General features: G+C 29.7%; 1 protein-coding gene across 1 annotated transcript; it reads left to right on the plus strand.

Annotated features, from left to right (window-relative positions):
- The first annotated feature begins 463 nt into the window (after positions 1-463).
- Positions 464-2,489, plus strand: LOC125204450 (40S ribosomal protein S20-2). The gene is made up of 4 exons (XM_048103113.1): positions 464-588; positions 710-829; positions 1,706-1,819; positions 2,192-2,489. The coding sequence occupies exons 2-4, from the start codon at positions 718-720 to the stop codon at positions 2,332-2,334; spliced, it is 369 nt and encodes a 122-aa protein (XP_047959070.1). The 5' UTR covers positions 464-588; positions 710-717; the 3' UTR covers positions 2,335-2,489.
- The last annotated feature ends 12,811 nt before the right edge of the window (positions 2,490-15,300 follow it).

Consider the following 15,300-nt stretch of genomic DNA (forward strand, 5'->3'; position numbering starts at 1 on the left):
TAAAATTAATACTACTTAATTATAATAATGATAACTACTAACTACTACTAATACTATTATTATTTTTCAATATTATTATTACTACTATTATTATTATGAATAAAACATATAAATCAAAAATACAATTTTTTTAACTTACGGAGCACATTTTTATCATAGTAATGATTACTATAATGTTAGTATTCATTAATTTTCTTATCATGATGTTGTTCTCAATTAATAACTTGTCAAGTAAATCTTAATGAAATTTAAATATTATGAATTGTATATTTTATGTTGTGGTATCTTAACAAGAATTTAAATAATACTATTGGGTGCTTTTTATAAATAGGGAGTAGTATTAGTTAATTAATTTGTTGACCTATAAATAAACACTAAATAACTTTTCCTTTAAAGAAGATGAATAGATAAATAACTATTGGGTGCTTTTTATAAATAACCAAATTGCAGGGTACGCAAACGCAAAAAACTGAAACGGAAAAAAGCCCTAGGTTTAAAATCTCAATTACATATCAGCTACAGTTCTATTTCGTCGAACTCTTCTCAGTTTTCTCAGCGCTGCCGCCGCACCCCTCTATCCCGCCACCGGTAAATTCACTAACTAAAATGTATTTCATGATCGCCTTCTTATTAGAATTTTGTTTCGCGAATATGAATTTACGTTTTCTGATTGATTGACTGCACTATTCTGTGTGTATGTTTGGGGCAGACGAAACAATGGCGTTCGCAACAATGAAGCCCACAAAGCCGGGGTTGGAGGAGCCCCTAGAGCAGATTCACAAGATCCGCATCACTCTATCCTCCAAAAATGTCAAAAATCTCGAGAAAGGCATGACCTTTATTTATTTATTTTAATTGGATTCCATTGTTTGATTGCTCTTTGTACTCTCTAGATTTCTCAGGTGACATGTTCCTATGAAGAATTTATTTTTGTTGTCGCATAAAATTCAGTATTGCGATGCCTGCCTACCATAATTCTACTAAGCGCCTTGCTGAAGTAGGCTGGCTAGCATTACAGTCCACTTGCACCTTTGAATAATACTAGTAGTAGTTTTAAGTATATGGATAATTGATAAGGTCATATAAAATGTTAAATCAATGGTATATTTATAATGACAGATTTTCTATGCAAATGGTGATCAGTGATTAAGCATTAAGTTTGAGTACCCTTAGATTTGAAAAACACTTACAAGTTTCTAATAACATAGTTTTGGAGCAATTTCTTCTAAATAATGATTACCACCACTTTAAGTAGTAATAATCATATAAGTTATTTTATGTGCCAGTGAGCTTCATATATTACTCTAATGTGCTAATGGCATGATGCTATATGAGTCATCTTAGTGAATAAGTTTTCATATTTTTACCTACCAATTTGATTGACATTATTGTCTGAATAGGCTGTTACTGTTTATTTGGTTGATACTCATCAACCATATATGGTTGGGGATTGATTTCTTGGTAATGTCTAATTGTGTGCTTTTTAATCTGTATTAGCCGGTCATCAATTATACTATGCTCTGTCTTACAACGCTTCATCAACTCTTAAACTGGTTGTTTATATTAAGACTTGATGTTAGTCCAACGGAGCTATTCATGAATCCTGGTTGTGCTCCGAGTTATGATGCTTTACCAATGTTACTTTGTTCTGTGTATGGTTCCTATAAGATTAAAGCATTGTTGACCTGAAGGTCCTTGTTAACAGTTTGTGCTGACCTTGTACGTGGTGCCAAGGACAAAAGGCTGAGGGTCAAAGGACCAGTCAGAATGCCTACCAAGGTTCTCAAAATCACCACCAGGAAGTCTCCTTGCGGTGAAGGTATGGATCCTATATAAACTGTACAAATTATATATTGCCATCATTTTCCCCATTGATTGTTTGCTTATGTGAAACTCTCTCAACTATGATCTTGTATTGTTTCTTAATTTGAAATTTCAACCTAATTTTTAAGTATTAAGTTCTTGTCCATGTATGTAATGAAAGTTTGTTGTTTGAAAAAACCTAACTTTTGTTAATGTCATAGTTCTTTGGTTAAATTAGTTTCACATCTACTTGTAAAAATTATTTGGATTCACATCTTAGTGCTAATTTAGTTTCCCTCTCAATATTTCCAGTTTCCTGATCTGTTCACATAATCTTGATGTTTCTTTATGTTTAAATTATTTACATTTTGTTGAATTTACTCTTTAGGAACAAACACATTCGATAGGTTTGAGCTGCGTGTGCACAAGCGAGTGATTGATCTTTTCAGCTCACCAGATGTTGTGAAGCAGATTACTTCAATCACCATTGAACCTGGTGTAGAGGTCGAAGTTACCATTGCTGACTCATAGATGATCTGCACTGTTGCTGTATTTCTGCTTTTGCTAGTTTGAAGCTTGTTTATTCGTTGACCTTTTTTATGTTTGAAATTTGAATATAAGAGTGTTTCTGGACTAATGAATTTAAGTTTTGTAACAATGCTTTTTTAGGGCATTTAATTTTTAAATGGCGGTTTGTAGTTAGTTTTATATTTTACGCATAAATAGAAATCCAATTTAAAATTATGTTCATCAGGTGTGTTGTTACTGATCTGCATGATTCACTCTCTTTAAAAGGTTTGGGTTATTAAGGAGTACTGAATAGGTGTACAAATTGCTTCATTTATTTTATTCAAATTACTTCAACGGGTGTAGATTTTACTTTTCCCATTCCAGTTTTATATCTAGCGAGTACATCAAATAAAACCTGGAATAAAAATAGTTTCCTATGATTTGCAAGAAATGTATGATGTTTTTGTCATTTATGATATTTAAATTTTTTATTTTTTTAATTACAAAATTGATTAAGTAAATTGATGAATTTATAAGTATGTGAAAAATGTTATAATCCATACTTCTGGTGAATATAACTCTTGTTTAGTTCATGTATTAGCCTTATTTATTTTTATTTTATATTTTAAAATTAATTTTTAATAGTTTAATTGACATATTTATTTCATAAATTAAAATAAAGTTCATGTAATAGCCTTATTTTAAGTCATACTACTAATAAAAAATGAATAAACTAGGCATTGATATTTATATAGTAATTGTAAAAATAATAAAATTCAATAGATATGTTCAAATTTTGAAATCAAAAGTAAATATACATAATAAAATAATAAAACTATAATTTTTAAAAAAATGTTATTAGCATTATTAATTTTTCTAATTTTATGGAGTAGTAAACATTGTAACTTCATTTGTTTCTTATTCATTTATTTGAAGTTATAAAAAATGAATTATAAATCGACACTGATATTTATATAATTCTTAAAATAATGATATCAATAGTAATTTTTAATATTATGAAATCAGAATAAATGTACATGACAAAACAAAAATATGTAAAATAGACTAAATAAAAGAGTGGGGTACGTTATAACGTTAAATTTTTTAAAATTGCTAACTTGCTAATTCATCAATGCACTGTATTATTAAAAATGTCAATACGATTACACTAAAATGTCAACACAAGCTTATGTTGACATTTTAATATACTGTGTTGACATTATAATTATCAATGTCAATATAGTGTATTAAAATATAAACTAATTAAGCTTATGTTGGTAATTCAGTATGATCGTGTTGACATTTTTAATACACTACGTTGATGAGTTAGCAGAGTTAAGAAAGTCAACAACGGATCACGCTCCAATTCAATATGATCGTGTTGACATTTTTAATGCACTGCGTTGATGAGTTAGCAGAGTTAAGAAAGTCAACAACGGATCACGCTCCAATTCAATATGATCGTGTTGACATTTTTCGTACACTGCGTTAATGAGTTAGCAGAGTTAAGAAAGTCAGCAACGGGTCACACCTCGTAAAAGAGTTATTCACATGCATCATTTGCATGTGATATGTAACCTATATAATAATTCTACCTCTGTCCCACTCAAGATGTCCGCCTTTCCTTGGAGTTTATCACACTTAAATAGGTATATATTTGAAAATAAATCTATCTCTCATCTCTCATTAAATATTCAATTTCTTTTTTTCTTTCTACTTACTCCACCTAACAACTTCTCTTAAAACCACATGCCAATTTTTCTTTTCTTACATCGATAGCTATATTTAAAAAGAGTGATGATTTAGAGACATAATGTCTCCAAGACATAGTACCCTTATGTCAATTTGACATAAGCCAAATTATAATATGGACTAATATACCTTTATTTTAAATTAAATAATAATTGAATAAATAAATATATATCAATTAATCATAAAAGGAAAGGCATATCAAATTATTATCTATTATCAAAATATACATCAATCAAATATTATCAAAGTCAAACTCATATCAAATTATACCCTTTTACCTAATACACTCAATCAAATATAAGGATTTACAACGGCAGAAATATCTTCACTCCTCCATCCGTCGACCAGCCTCCAACGTTCGGCCCTCCGCGTCGCAGGTTGCGGCATCTTCAGCCTTGTTCATCTAAATCATTGGTGCCACGATATAAGAAAACATCAAAGGTACCGGCCATATGTGTTTTAGGCTTCGTATACATGTTCATGGTCAAGCATTTCTACGTTCATGGTTAAGCCCTTACCCAAATGTCTATTTTAATAATTTTTCTATAAACAAAATTTTCTCAATTTTGAAAAATTGAGTTCAGCCCTTACCAAATTAGTGTTATGAAAGATTAAATGGATAGAAATTGGAGTATAACAAAGGACTGAGTTGAAATTTCTCAAGTTACAGAGAAAGCAGCCATAGTTGGTTTCGATGTCTAGAGAAGACGAAGATGGAGTACTTGTTAATCACAATTAATAATATTATAATATTATTACTTAGACTATTATTAAATGGAACTTGTTTGGGTTTTGGTACTACTCTCATCATCACTAGTGTCAATGTGAGTAGAAGAAATAAATTTTATTTCAAATTATAATTCTTTAATTTCTTTTTTATCGGCATTGGAACCTCTTTTTTGGCCGCTGATTTTATCCTTGATTTCAATTTTCTAATGCTTCTTTTCTTCTCTTTTTTAGCCGATGATTTTATCCTTGATAACATATTTGCATTTACTTCATTGTTGGCTTAGGTGCGAGTTCGATTAGATCCTTGTTCGAGTATGATGAACGAGATATATGAGGAAATTTTTGGCGACAATCATGAGTTATCGGAAGAGGATAACAACAATGGTGAAAAGAATATGATGTGACAGTGGAAGAGGAAGGTAACAACAATTATGAAGAAGGAAATGATGTGATAGAAGAAGAGGACAAAAATAACAACAGAGAAGAAGAAGCTACTGTGATCCTAGATTCTAATGGTGTAGACGGCGACGATGATGATGATGTTTCGGGTGAAGATCTTACAGCCAACATGGTTCCTATGAAGGGAATGGAATATGATTCAAAAGAGAGCCTTATGAAAGCCTATCAAGATTATGCGAAGCTGCAAGGCTTTTCTGTTGCAATACGTAGCTCGTCGTCTAAGTATTACGTGCTTGCTTGCTTCAATGGAATATGATTCAAAAGAGAGCTTTATGAAAGCCTATCAAGAATGGAATATGATTCAAAAGAGAGCCTTATGAAAGCCTATCAAGATTATGCGAAGATGCAAGGCTTTTAAAATAAGGAAAATTAATTGAAACTTACTCGAATTTATGCGCTACTACCGTAAAGATTTAAAAAGGTCTATGATTTTATTCACCATTTTCGGATGGTAAGATGTAAACTTTTCAAACTAATGCACATGTCAAATTAATTCACTAGTATTGTAAAGATTTGAATATTTCACATCAACGCACTAATTTTGCAATTGTAATTATTTTCTGATTCTAAGCGCTAGCCAATAATTTAGTAGGATACTCCATAAGTCCATATCATAAATGGACTTTCTACAAAATTTGCATTATATAAAAACATTTGAATTCAATCATCTAATAGTCATGTAGGAATACTTAATTTCTTAATATTATCCTCCAACGAAATAAAAATATTTATTCGCATCCAATTATTTTATTATTAAATAATAATTAAAGTTCTAGATTGTAAAAAGTATACACATACATAAATATGTTTAATTTGTAATTATTTTCATCCCACGAAATAGTAATAGTTAGTATACATATGTTATAGTACTTAATTTCTGCATGTATCATCTAATGAAAGGATAATAGTCATTTGCGTCAAATTATTTTATCAATATTAAATAATTACAAAAATTCCGAATCATAAAAATGATTGCATGCATATACATACTTAATTTCTTAGTGTAATTGTTCAACGAAATAGTAATAGTCACTCACATCAACTTTTTTTCTTTTTTTTTGTATAATAATGTTTAAAATTCTAAATTGTAAAATAGTACTCCGGTAGTATGCATATGTTATATAGTACTTAATTAATACTTGTATCATCTAATGAAAGGATAATAGTCATTTACGTCAAATTATTTTATCAGTATTAAATAATTACAAAAATTCTGAATCATAAAAATGATTGCATGCATATTCATACTTAATTTCTTAGTGTCATTGTTCAACGAAATAGTAATAGTCACTCACATCAACTTTTTTTTTGTATAATAATGTTTAAAATTCTAAATTGTAAAATAGTACTCCAGTAGTATTTTAATACTTGTATCATCTAATGAAAGGATAATAGTCATTTGCGTCAAATTATTTTATCAGTATTAAATAATTACAAAAATTCTAAATCATAAAAATGATTGCATGCATATACAGACTTAATTTCTTAGTGTCATTGTTCAACGAAATAGTAATAGTCACTCTCATCAACTTTTTTTTTGTATAATAATGTTTAAAATTCTAAATTTTAAAATACTCCCCCTGTCCTAGATTTGTAGTAACATTTTGCCATAAAAGTCCGTCCCACATTTTGAGTAACATTTAGAATTTACCATATTTGCACATAAAATTTTACCCCATTATTCACTAAACTTACACCTAAATGTCATTATCTATATTAAAATAAATCAAAACAAAAATAAAAAACCAAAAAGTCAAAGAGGGACTCACCTTCAACCAACTCACTTCAATTATTACACACTCTATCATCTCACTTCATTTATTACACGCTCCATCATATCACTCCACCTCCCACTTCATTAATTACACACTCCACCAATTCCTTAAAGCCCGTGTCATAGCTAAATGTTACTATAAATGTGGGACGAAGGGAGTAGTACTCCAGTAGTATACATATGTTATATAGTACTTAATTTCTACTTGTATCATCTAATGAAAGGATAATAGTCATTTGCGTCAAATTATTTTATCAGTATTAAATAATTACAAAAATCCTGAATCATAAAAATGATTGCATGCATATACACACCTAATTTCTTACTGTCATTGTTCAACGAAATAGTAATAGTCACTCACATTAACTTTTTTTTTTTTTATAATAATATTTAAAATTCTAAATTGTAAAATAGTACTCCAGTAGTATACATATGTTATATAGTACTTAATTTCTACTTGTATCATCTAATGAAAGAATAATAGTCATTTGCGTCAAATTATTTTATCAGTATTAAATAATTACGAAATTTCCGAATCATAAAAATGATTGCATGCATATACATACTTAATTTCTTAGTGTCATTGTTCAACGAAATAGTAATAGTCACTCACATCAACTTTCTTTTTTTGTATAATAATGTTTAAAATTCTAAATTCTAAAATTCAAAAACACATTATTTTGACACCATGTAACAATTTATAGTATACAAATTCAAATTGTTGTACCCTAACATTTTGTCCATTAATAAAATAAAGCATGTATAAATTTCGAATCTTTATTTGATGCTATAAGAACTCAAACAACTAAATTGATTTATTAATTTTATAAATATAAATTCTAGATTCAATAATGTTTTGTAATAATAAAATTAAGATTGAGTATCAAATCTATTTAGTACCTATAAGTATAGAATTTAAAAAATTTAATTGTATAATGTATTATTTAAAATAAAGTTTAAATTCATTAAATTAGAATAAATCCAATATACGATGCAGTCGAGATATTATTAATGTGAGATTAGAGAGAATATTTGCCTTAAATCATGTCATCTGTATAAATGCATTTAACTTTCCTAAGCAAGTAATTCTTAAATATAAATAAATGTTTTTATATGCACAAGGGTAGTATGGTATATGTACAAAACATTTATTTAAAAAAAATATAAAACAATCTAAAAAGACTACTTTAACCTCATTATGTCTTAGACATTATGTCTCCAAAACATTATTGATTTAGAAATTAAAACATTGCCAAGTTGTTTAGAATTAAAGCACACTAGTATTTTACAACGAAAAAAGGTAAGTAAATGAAAAAAACGTGAATTACTATGCTCTACACCTCTACTTAATTCAATGTTAATAAAGTGACGATAAAATCACGGGGACTGAAGGGGCATTTATAGCAACTTTAATGAGGTTTGAAATTTGATGTGTTTCATTGAATTACTTTTTCTTGCTTCTTAATAAGTCAATCGAGTATGTGAATACCAATGGTAAGTTTTAAACAATAAATCTACAAGTTTGACGTCTGTTTGCGTCGCGTTTGAGAAAGACTGAGTGCTGCAATACAAAGGAAGAAGATGCCTTACAGATTTTATCCATATTATAGTTTGCTCGTGATCCAATAGTACTATATTGGTGAATATAGTCATGATACAGTGATATTAACTTGATAATATTACTTTTTAGGGTAAAAATATAAAATAGTTGAAATGTTAGAATACGCGGCTGAGCTCATATTAATAGTTCAAATTTGGTTAAATTTTAATCAGTACATAAATTTTAAAATTAGAATACTCCTATTAAATAGTAAAATTAAATGTTTTGCAATGATTACATACATGCACAATATGTCATTCATAAACTTTGAAATTAGAATTGCTCCTATTAAATACGGAGTACTTAATAAAATTCATTTTTTTTCTTCCAATTATTACTTTTACATATTTGCACAACATGTCATCTCTTGACTGTATTGAAAATGAGGTGTTTTGTTAATATAAATATTTTTTCTTTCTCATTTTTTTTCTTATTCTACTAAAATATTATCATTTATAACATCATAAAAGAAATGATTTGTATATGGATATGACAATTTTAAAAAAATGAAACTTCATAATTTAATATTCTAATAAATTAAAATTTAATCAAATTTTATGATTAAATAAATGTTATCCCTTTAATAAAAATAATAATGGAGTATTGAGTATTATTTGCATTACACTAATGTTGTGTCGTTTTTATTGGCCGAAAAAATTGGAATATCGTTCAAGAGAATTGGACGGAGAATAAAAGAAAAAGGGAAATGGTAATCAGTCAGAGAAAATGGGCCCCACGGGGGCGATTGTAGTTTGTTTTGGAGGTTCGGGCCGTAACACGGGCCCCACAGCTCGCTTTCTTGGTCACTTGTGCAGTGGGCCTCAATTTTCATTTGCTTACTTGAGCCATTCACTCCGTGATTCACTTATCAACTTTTGTCGTTTGTTCCATCCCTTAAATAATTCATCTACGTCAAATACTCAAAACGCAATTTAATAACAGTTTAATAGAGAAGATAAATAAATAAATTACATATTTTAAATTATTTTTGTTCATATAACTTTAGAAATAATCTTGTGAAGTTTTTTGGTGGTGAGGAGTATCTTCAGTTATTCATACTAAATTCAAACTTAAAAAGTTATTCTTTATATTATTTTTTTTCTATTCATAAAATTTAGAAAACTTAGTTTTGATGTAGTGTAAATCTCAAGATAGAAAATTTTTTCCTAAAAACAAATAATGAGATTAGTTTTGAAGTACTATCGAATCTAATTAATCTTATTTTAGATTTTAACTTGGAGATGGTATAAAAATAACAAAATGTGTAAACTCAAATTTTATAACGTTAATTTGATTATTCACACCATTCTTTTCTCAATTTATGGAATTCATTCTTGCAGCAACATTTTACTGTATTTGTATATAGAAGAGAGGACTGAACAAAAGTTCTTCTAGCGTGCACTAATATTAAATCTGAGGAGTATAAATTTGGTACGATTGTTATAGAAAATTTAAAAATGTAGTAATAGGATCTATAGTACTCCCCTATCTCCATAAAACGAGTACAGAAACGGAAGTGTGACTCCTAATGGGGGACGGGTGGAGTATATTTTTGCCTCTCCTTCACTAAAATCCTGGCTACGCCTTTGTATTGTACATACATTATATTCAAACTTTTTATGCAATTATTGTTACATATTCTGTTTATCAACATATATGATAATTAAAATAAAAATTACTAAATTTCATCATTATCGGAACATATGTAATTGAGATCTCGTTTGAATCCTTATAAAATTATCTTTAATTTGATTTATTTTTTATAAAAAATTAATTTAAATTAAGAGATCTACATAAATTTAAAGTTTCAAGATGATTTTGAGTAGAGATTGTTAGGATCGTCGACTGCAACATTAGTTTGATATTGTCCACTTTGGGTCAAGCCCGCACGGATTTATTTTTGGATCACTCCTAAAAGGCCCTAAAGTAATTAGGGATGAATAGCACTTATATACTAATCCAATTTTCCTCACTCATTCGATGTGGGATAGGTTTGCACCCAACAGAGATAAAGTGGTTATTAGTTTTACTACCGTATATTAGAATTGACTTTAGTACTACTTAAATTTATTTAATAATTTTTTAATTCAAATTATAATTGACTTGACATTATTTCAACCATTAATAGCACTCACAATGTAAGGGCTCTCGTGGAGGATCCTTCCATTCCACATTAGCATTTTACCCAAGAGTCTACCTCCCTGCAATGGAATGGCCCTTCCAAAGGGCCTATCCCACTTCCATTTCGTTTCCACATTATCACTATTTTGTTTTAGTTTTCTTGCACTTCTATATTTAATATGTTATCAAATTAAATAAACTTAAATGCAAAAATTTTAATGCACAATTTTTCGTTGTATTACAATATTGGCAAAGTAATCTGCGTATAGCCGGTCGTGAGCGGCAACGTGGTCACGAGAGACCGACAGACGGTGCCGGATTGGCCATGGGATCGCCTCCTGGTTTGCTTCTTCACGGCGTCGTTCTGCCCTCGCAATCACGCGTTGTACCACACGGTTTATTACTTGTCGGAATCACTATCTGAAGACATTGATATTCTACTAGAGAGAGAAAAAGTGTAGAAAAATGAGAGAAGATAAGATGTTGGTGTGTGAAATGAAAAGAATGGGATGGGCTATTTACAGAAATAAAAACAGAATAAAAAAAAAATGTTAGGGCCGATGATCGGCCTAATCCCCGCAATGGGTGGCTAATCATCGACCAATGTCGATCGGCTAGGGCCGACCATATGGAGGGGGCGGTTGATCGACCCTTTTCCAGTAGTAGAGGCCTTCCGATCAGTCTTTCCATTGTCATTATCTTAATCTCCTAATATAATGCCTAAGAATTAATCTTAGTTTTTTATTACTAATTACTCCATCCGTCCACGAATAGGAGTCCCGTTTCTTTTCGGCATGAGTTTTAAGAAATGTTAAGTAAAGTCGATGCAAAAAAGTTAGTGGTATATGAGTTCCACTTGTATTTATTCGTTTTAAATGAAATGTGAGTGGAATGAGTTAGTGGAGTGTGAGAACTATTACTATTTATAGTAAATGAACCGAGACTCCTATTCGCGGACAAACTAAAATGGAAAAACGACACTTCTATTCGCCACCGGAGGGAATAGTCAGCAACTGATCACAACCTTGTACTAATATACAACATTATTTATATTATTGTAACTACTGATGATGTAGGTGATTATAAATACGTAAAATGATTCCGGATCAAATTTAAATTATTTACACATTGGACTAGTTTGGTATGCGATATTGGAATTTTATGGAATTGAATTGTACGGAATTGGATTCCAATTCAATTTCAAATTCTATGTTTCGTAAAATTAAGTAATTAATACTATAAAATTGCATTTGATGAATTTGCGCGCACACAACAACATTGCGCGCACACACACTTGCAATATATGTTTGTAGGTGTGTATTTTGTTTGTATTGCATGCACAATATGTGTAGTGAGTGCATTGTGTGTATTTTTGTGTATATGTGTGTTAGTGTATGCTATGGATATATGCATGAATATATCTAATTTATAACCATATGAAATTTCAATTATCTACTTTTCAAATCGTAGAATCGAGAAATCTGAAATTATAAATCCAACTTCAATTTCAAATATTTTTATAATATCAAATGTAGTATGTATTCGATATGAAATTGAAGACTCCAATTCCCATTATCAACCAAAATTGTACTTTCATAACTTCCGTGTATGTGTTAGTGTTTTCCCTCTTCCTATCATAGTCCATAGAGACATGCAACATTAATGATGAAGTCTAGATGTAAAAATAAATACAGTGCATAATAAAAGGAAAAATTAATGAATATATTGACATATGGGTAGTGCATGAATACTGATAGAATCGTGATGACCGAATTCATAAATTTCATGGGCAGGAATTTATAGCATATTGTACTGGAAAATGACGAACAAAATAATGTGGGATGGCTTAAAAATTGTGGGTGAAAGTGGGGTATCACTCACTTAAGAAATTTGTACATCATATCCCAACTCATTTAAATTTCTACCTGTCTTTTAATGGTGATGCGAAGACTTACACAGTTCTTGCTCATAATTATAGATCAAAGTAGGTCTGTTAAAGACAAATCATAATTTTCATGGGCTGCCTATATTCCATCAATATCAATTCTTTATATAAAAGATATATACTCCTATATCATGAACCATCTTCATATCGCCTCCTATCTCAGAGATATTTGCATTCACTGAGATAAAATTTAATTTCCAAACATATACAATATTATATAATATCTAGAAACATTTTCGTCCGAAGATAAAAATAAAAAATTACGGATCGGAATTCATATATAATTGGACCCACGTCTTTAAATTGCTTCAGTGGTATAGAAGAAATTATTTAAGCTTCCTTATAATTATTGTATTTAAACTGATTATTTCTTTTATTAAGTTTGGGTCATATCATAAAGTCTGAGTTTGAAAACGTTGAGCTGCCCATAAAGTAGTTTAAAAATAAATACACGTAGATATGCCAAAATTTTATTAAAAGAAAAAGTTCATTCATTGACTATATATATATACAAAGCTGATGGGTTAATTAAGACACATCCAGCATAATATTACCCAATGCAATTCAATAGTATATTGAACTAAAAAAAAAGCAATAGTAAAACTACATGTAAGAAAACTTTAACCAATAGTACAAATTATTTCAATCCTCATGATTTATAAATTATAACCATCAATTTATACCGATTCATGAGATTTTCTATTACTAGTACCATGTACGGCTGATTTATTGCCTATGTACATATCAAACTTAAAAACGCTCACTTAATTACTCATTTAAATAGATCTATTATTGTATACTAGTACGATTTTTAATTTATTTTATGGCAAAATATCCTCATTGACTATTTTCAAAATTTGAGTTTAGCTCGCAGTCAAGTAAATTGAATTAAATGATAAAGCATACTTGAGGGTCGTGAAATAAAATATATAGAGAGAATTGATGTGTCAGTTACTTATTTTTAGGGAATTATTAATACTATTTAAGTGCATTTTTAATTAAGCTATAAGTTTCTTAATACGCGATCGAGATAATTAACTATGAAACACATGAAGCATTGTTGGATTATATTTCTTGATGTGTAAGTTTGTTGGATTATGCATTTAAACATTCACATAAAATCTTAGGCCCGCCAATTAATTGGATAAGGCTGTGCCCACCATTCGAACGATATTAATCCTTATATATATACTCGAAAAGATCATTTTTTATACTCTAGCTATTATTCTCTTACATTATATCTATAAAAAGATTGAGATATATTCATTACTATCGATATTAATCGACATAAATAACGGATTACTATTTCATAAAATATACTCCTAAACACACCTCATTAGCATGTGGACTTTTTTAAACAAAGGAAGCATATGATTAAGATAATGGAGGCCGTGCACCTAGAGACGGCCCAAGCCCCAAATTATGAGTCCGTGTGCTTATCGTTAAAGCACGTGGGTGCAGCTGCCCAAAGCACGCAGCTCCATTGCGTGCACACATACAAAAACAGGCAAAGGAGTAGAAAAATGGATGAACATTATGAGATCATCATTAAATTTTTTTATTAATTTTAATTTGAAAATTGATATTCAATTTAATTAAAAATAGACATCCACATATTTTCAAACAATCATTTTCAGAATATTTTATTTATTTTTCCTTATTTTATCTATAAATATATCCACGCACTCAACACTCCTACAATCCCACAACTCTTTTGATTAACTTACGGAGTAGTACCCTATTTTCATTTTATTTTGATTTCTAATTAATTATATTACTGTAAATTTTAGTTGTTTACTAAAATCATTACTTTTTTTTTATTTTATTTATATATTTTAAGTGAAGTATATAATCAATAAAAAGAATAAATATTAATAATGTTGATTGCTTAAAATTGAAGTGTTTTTTATGCATATGATGATATATATACAGATAATGTACACAATTTATGGTAGTATAAATATTTAAAATTTTAATACTTTTAAGTCTACTGATATGTAGTTGCCTGATTGATTCGGCTCAATTTTTGTTGTTCTATTTCCATCGACCATCTAAATACCAATTTCAAAAATTTAATCACCTCAAAATTTATCGAGATGTCTATTCCAACATTAAAAAACATCACATCCACTGCAATTCTAGTTTTTTCCCCCTCTTTTTTAATTACTGTCTCCCCAACACTTGAATCATCTCTATCATTCAAAGATATACAATCAAAGAGAATATCAAAATACCATAAAATGTGACACAAAAGAAGTAAAATAAAATAAAAGGTCGGAACAAAAAATTAGTAGAACCTCCAATTCAAAAGCCTCCGCAAGACAGAAATCCAAAGCAGGAAGCGGTCCCAAAAAAGGCGTGCCCCCAATTCCAAAACCCGCGATTCCCGAAATACCCTCCATGGACACTTTTTCCCGCCAAAAGAGACAGAAAGAGAGCGTGAGAGCGAATCCGGCAGCGCCACGTTAGCAGCGGCGAATTGCACAATCATGCCGTCACGGGCCCCATGGCTCCACCTACACCTTTTAAGAATCCATCTGTCCGAACATTACCCTCTATTCCCCAGTCTCCACTTTCCATTTATTTATTTCCTTTTGTTCGTACATG

This window comes from Salvia hispanica, chromosome 2 (genome assembly GCF_023119035.1).
Source record: "Salvia hispanica cultivar TCC Black 2014 chromosome 2, UniMelb_Shisp_WGS_1.0, whole genome shotgun sequence".
Classification (NCBI taxonomy): domain Eukaryota; kingdom Viridiplantae; phylum Streptophyta; class Magnoliopsida; order Lamiales; family Lamiaceae; genus Salvia; species Salvia hispanica.

Bases quoted from the DNA above. Each gene is read 5' to 3' on its own strand.
- LOC125204450 (XM_048103113.1), top strand. From the start codon at position 718: ATGGCGTTCGCAACAATGAAGCCCACAAAGCCGGGGTTGGAGGAGCCC. The intron at 830-1,705 runs GCATGACCTTTA...CCTTGTTAACAG, and splicing joins TGTCAAAAATCTCGAGAAAG to TTTGTGCTGACCTTGTACGT. The intron at 1,820-2,191 runs GTATGGATCCTA...TTTACTCTTTAG, and splicing joins GAAGTCTCCTTGCGGTGAAG to GAACAAACACATTCGATAGG.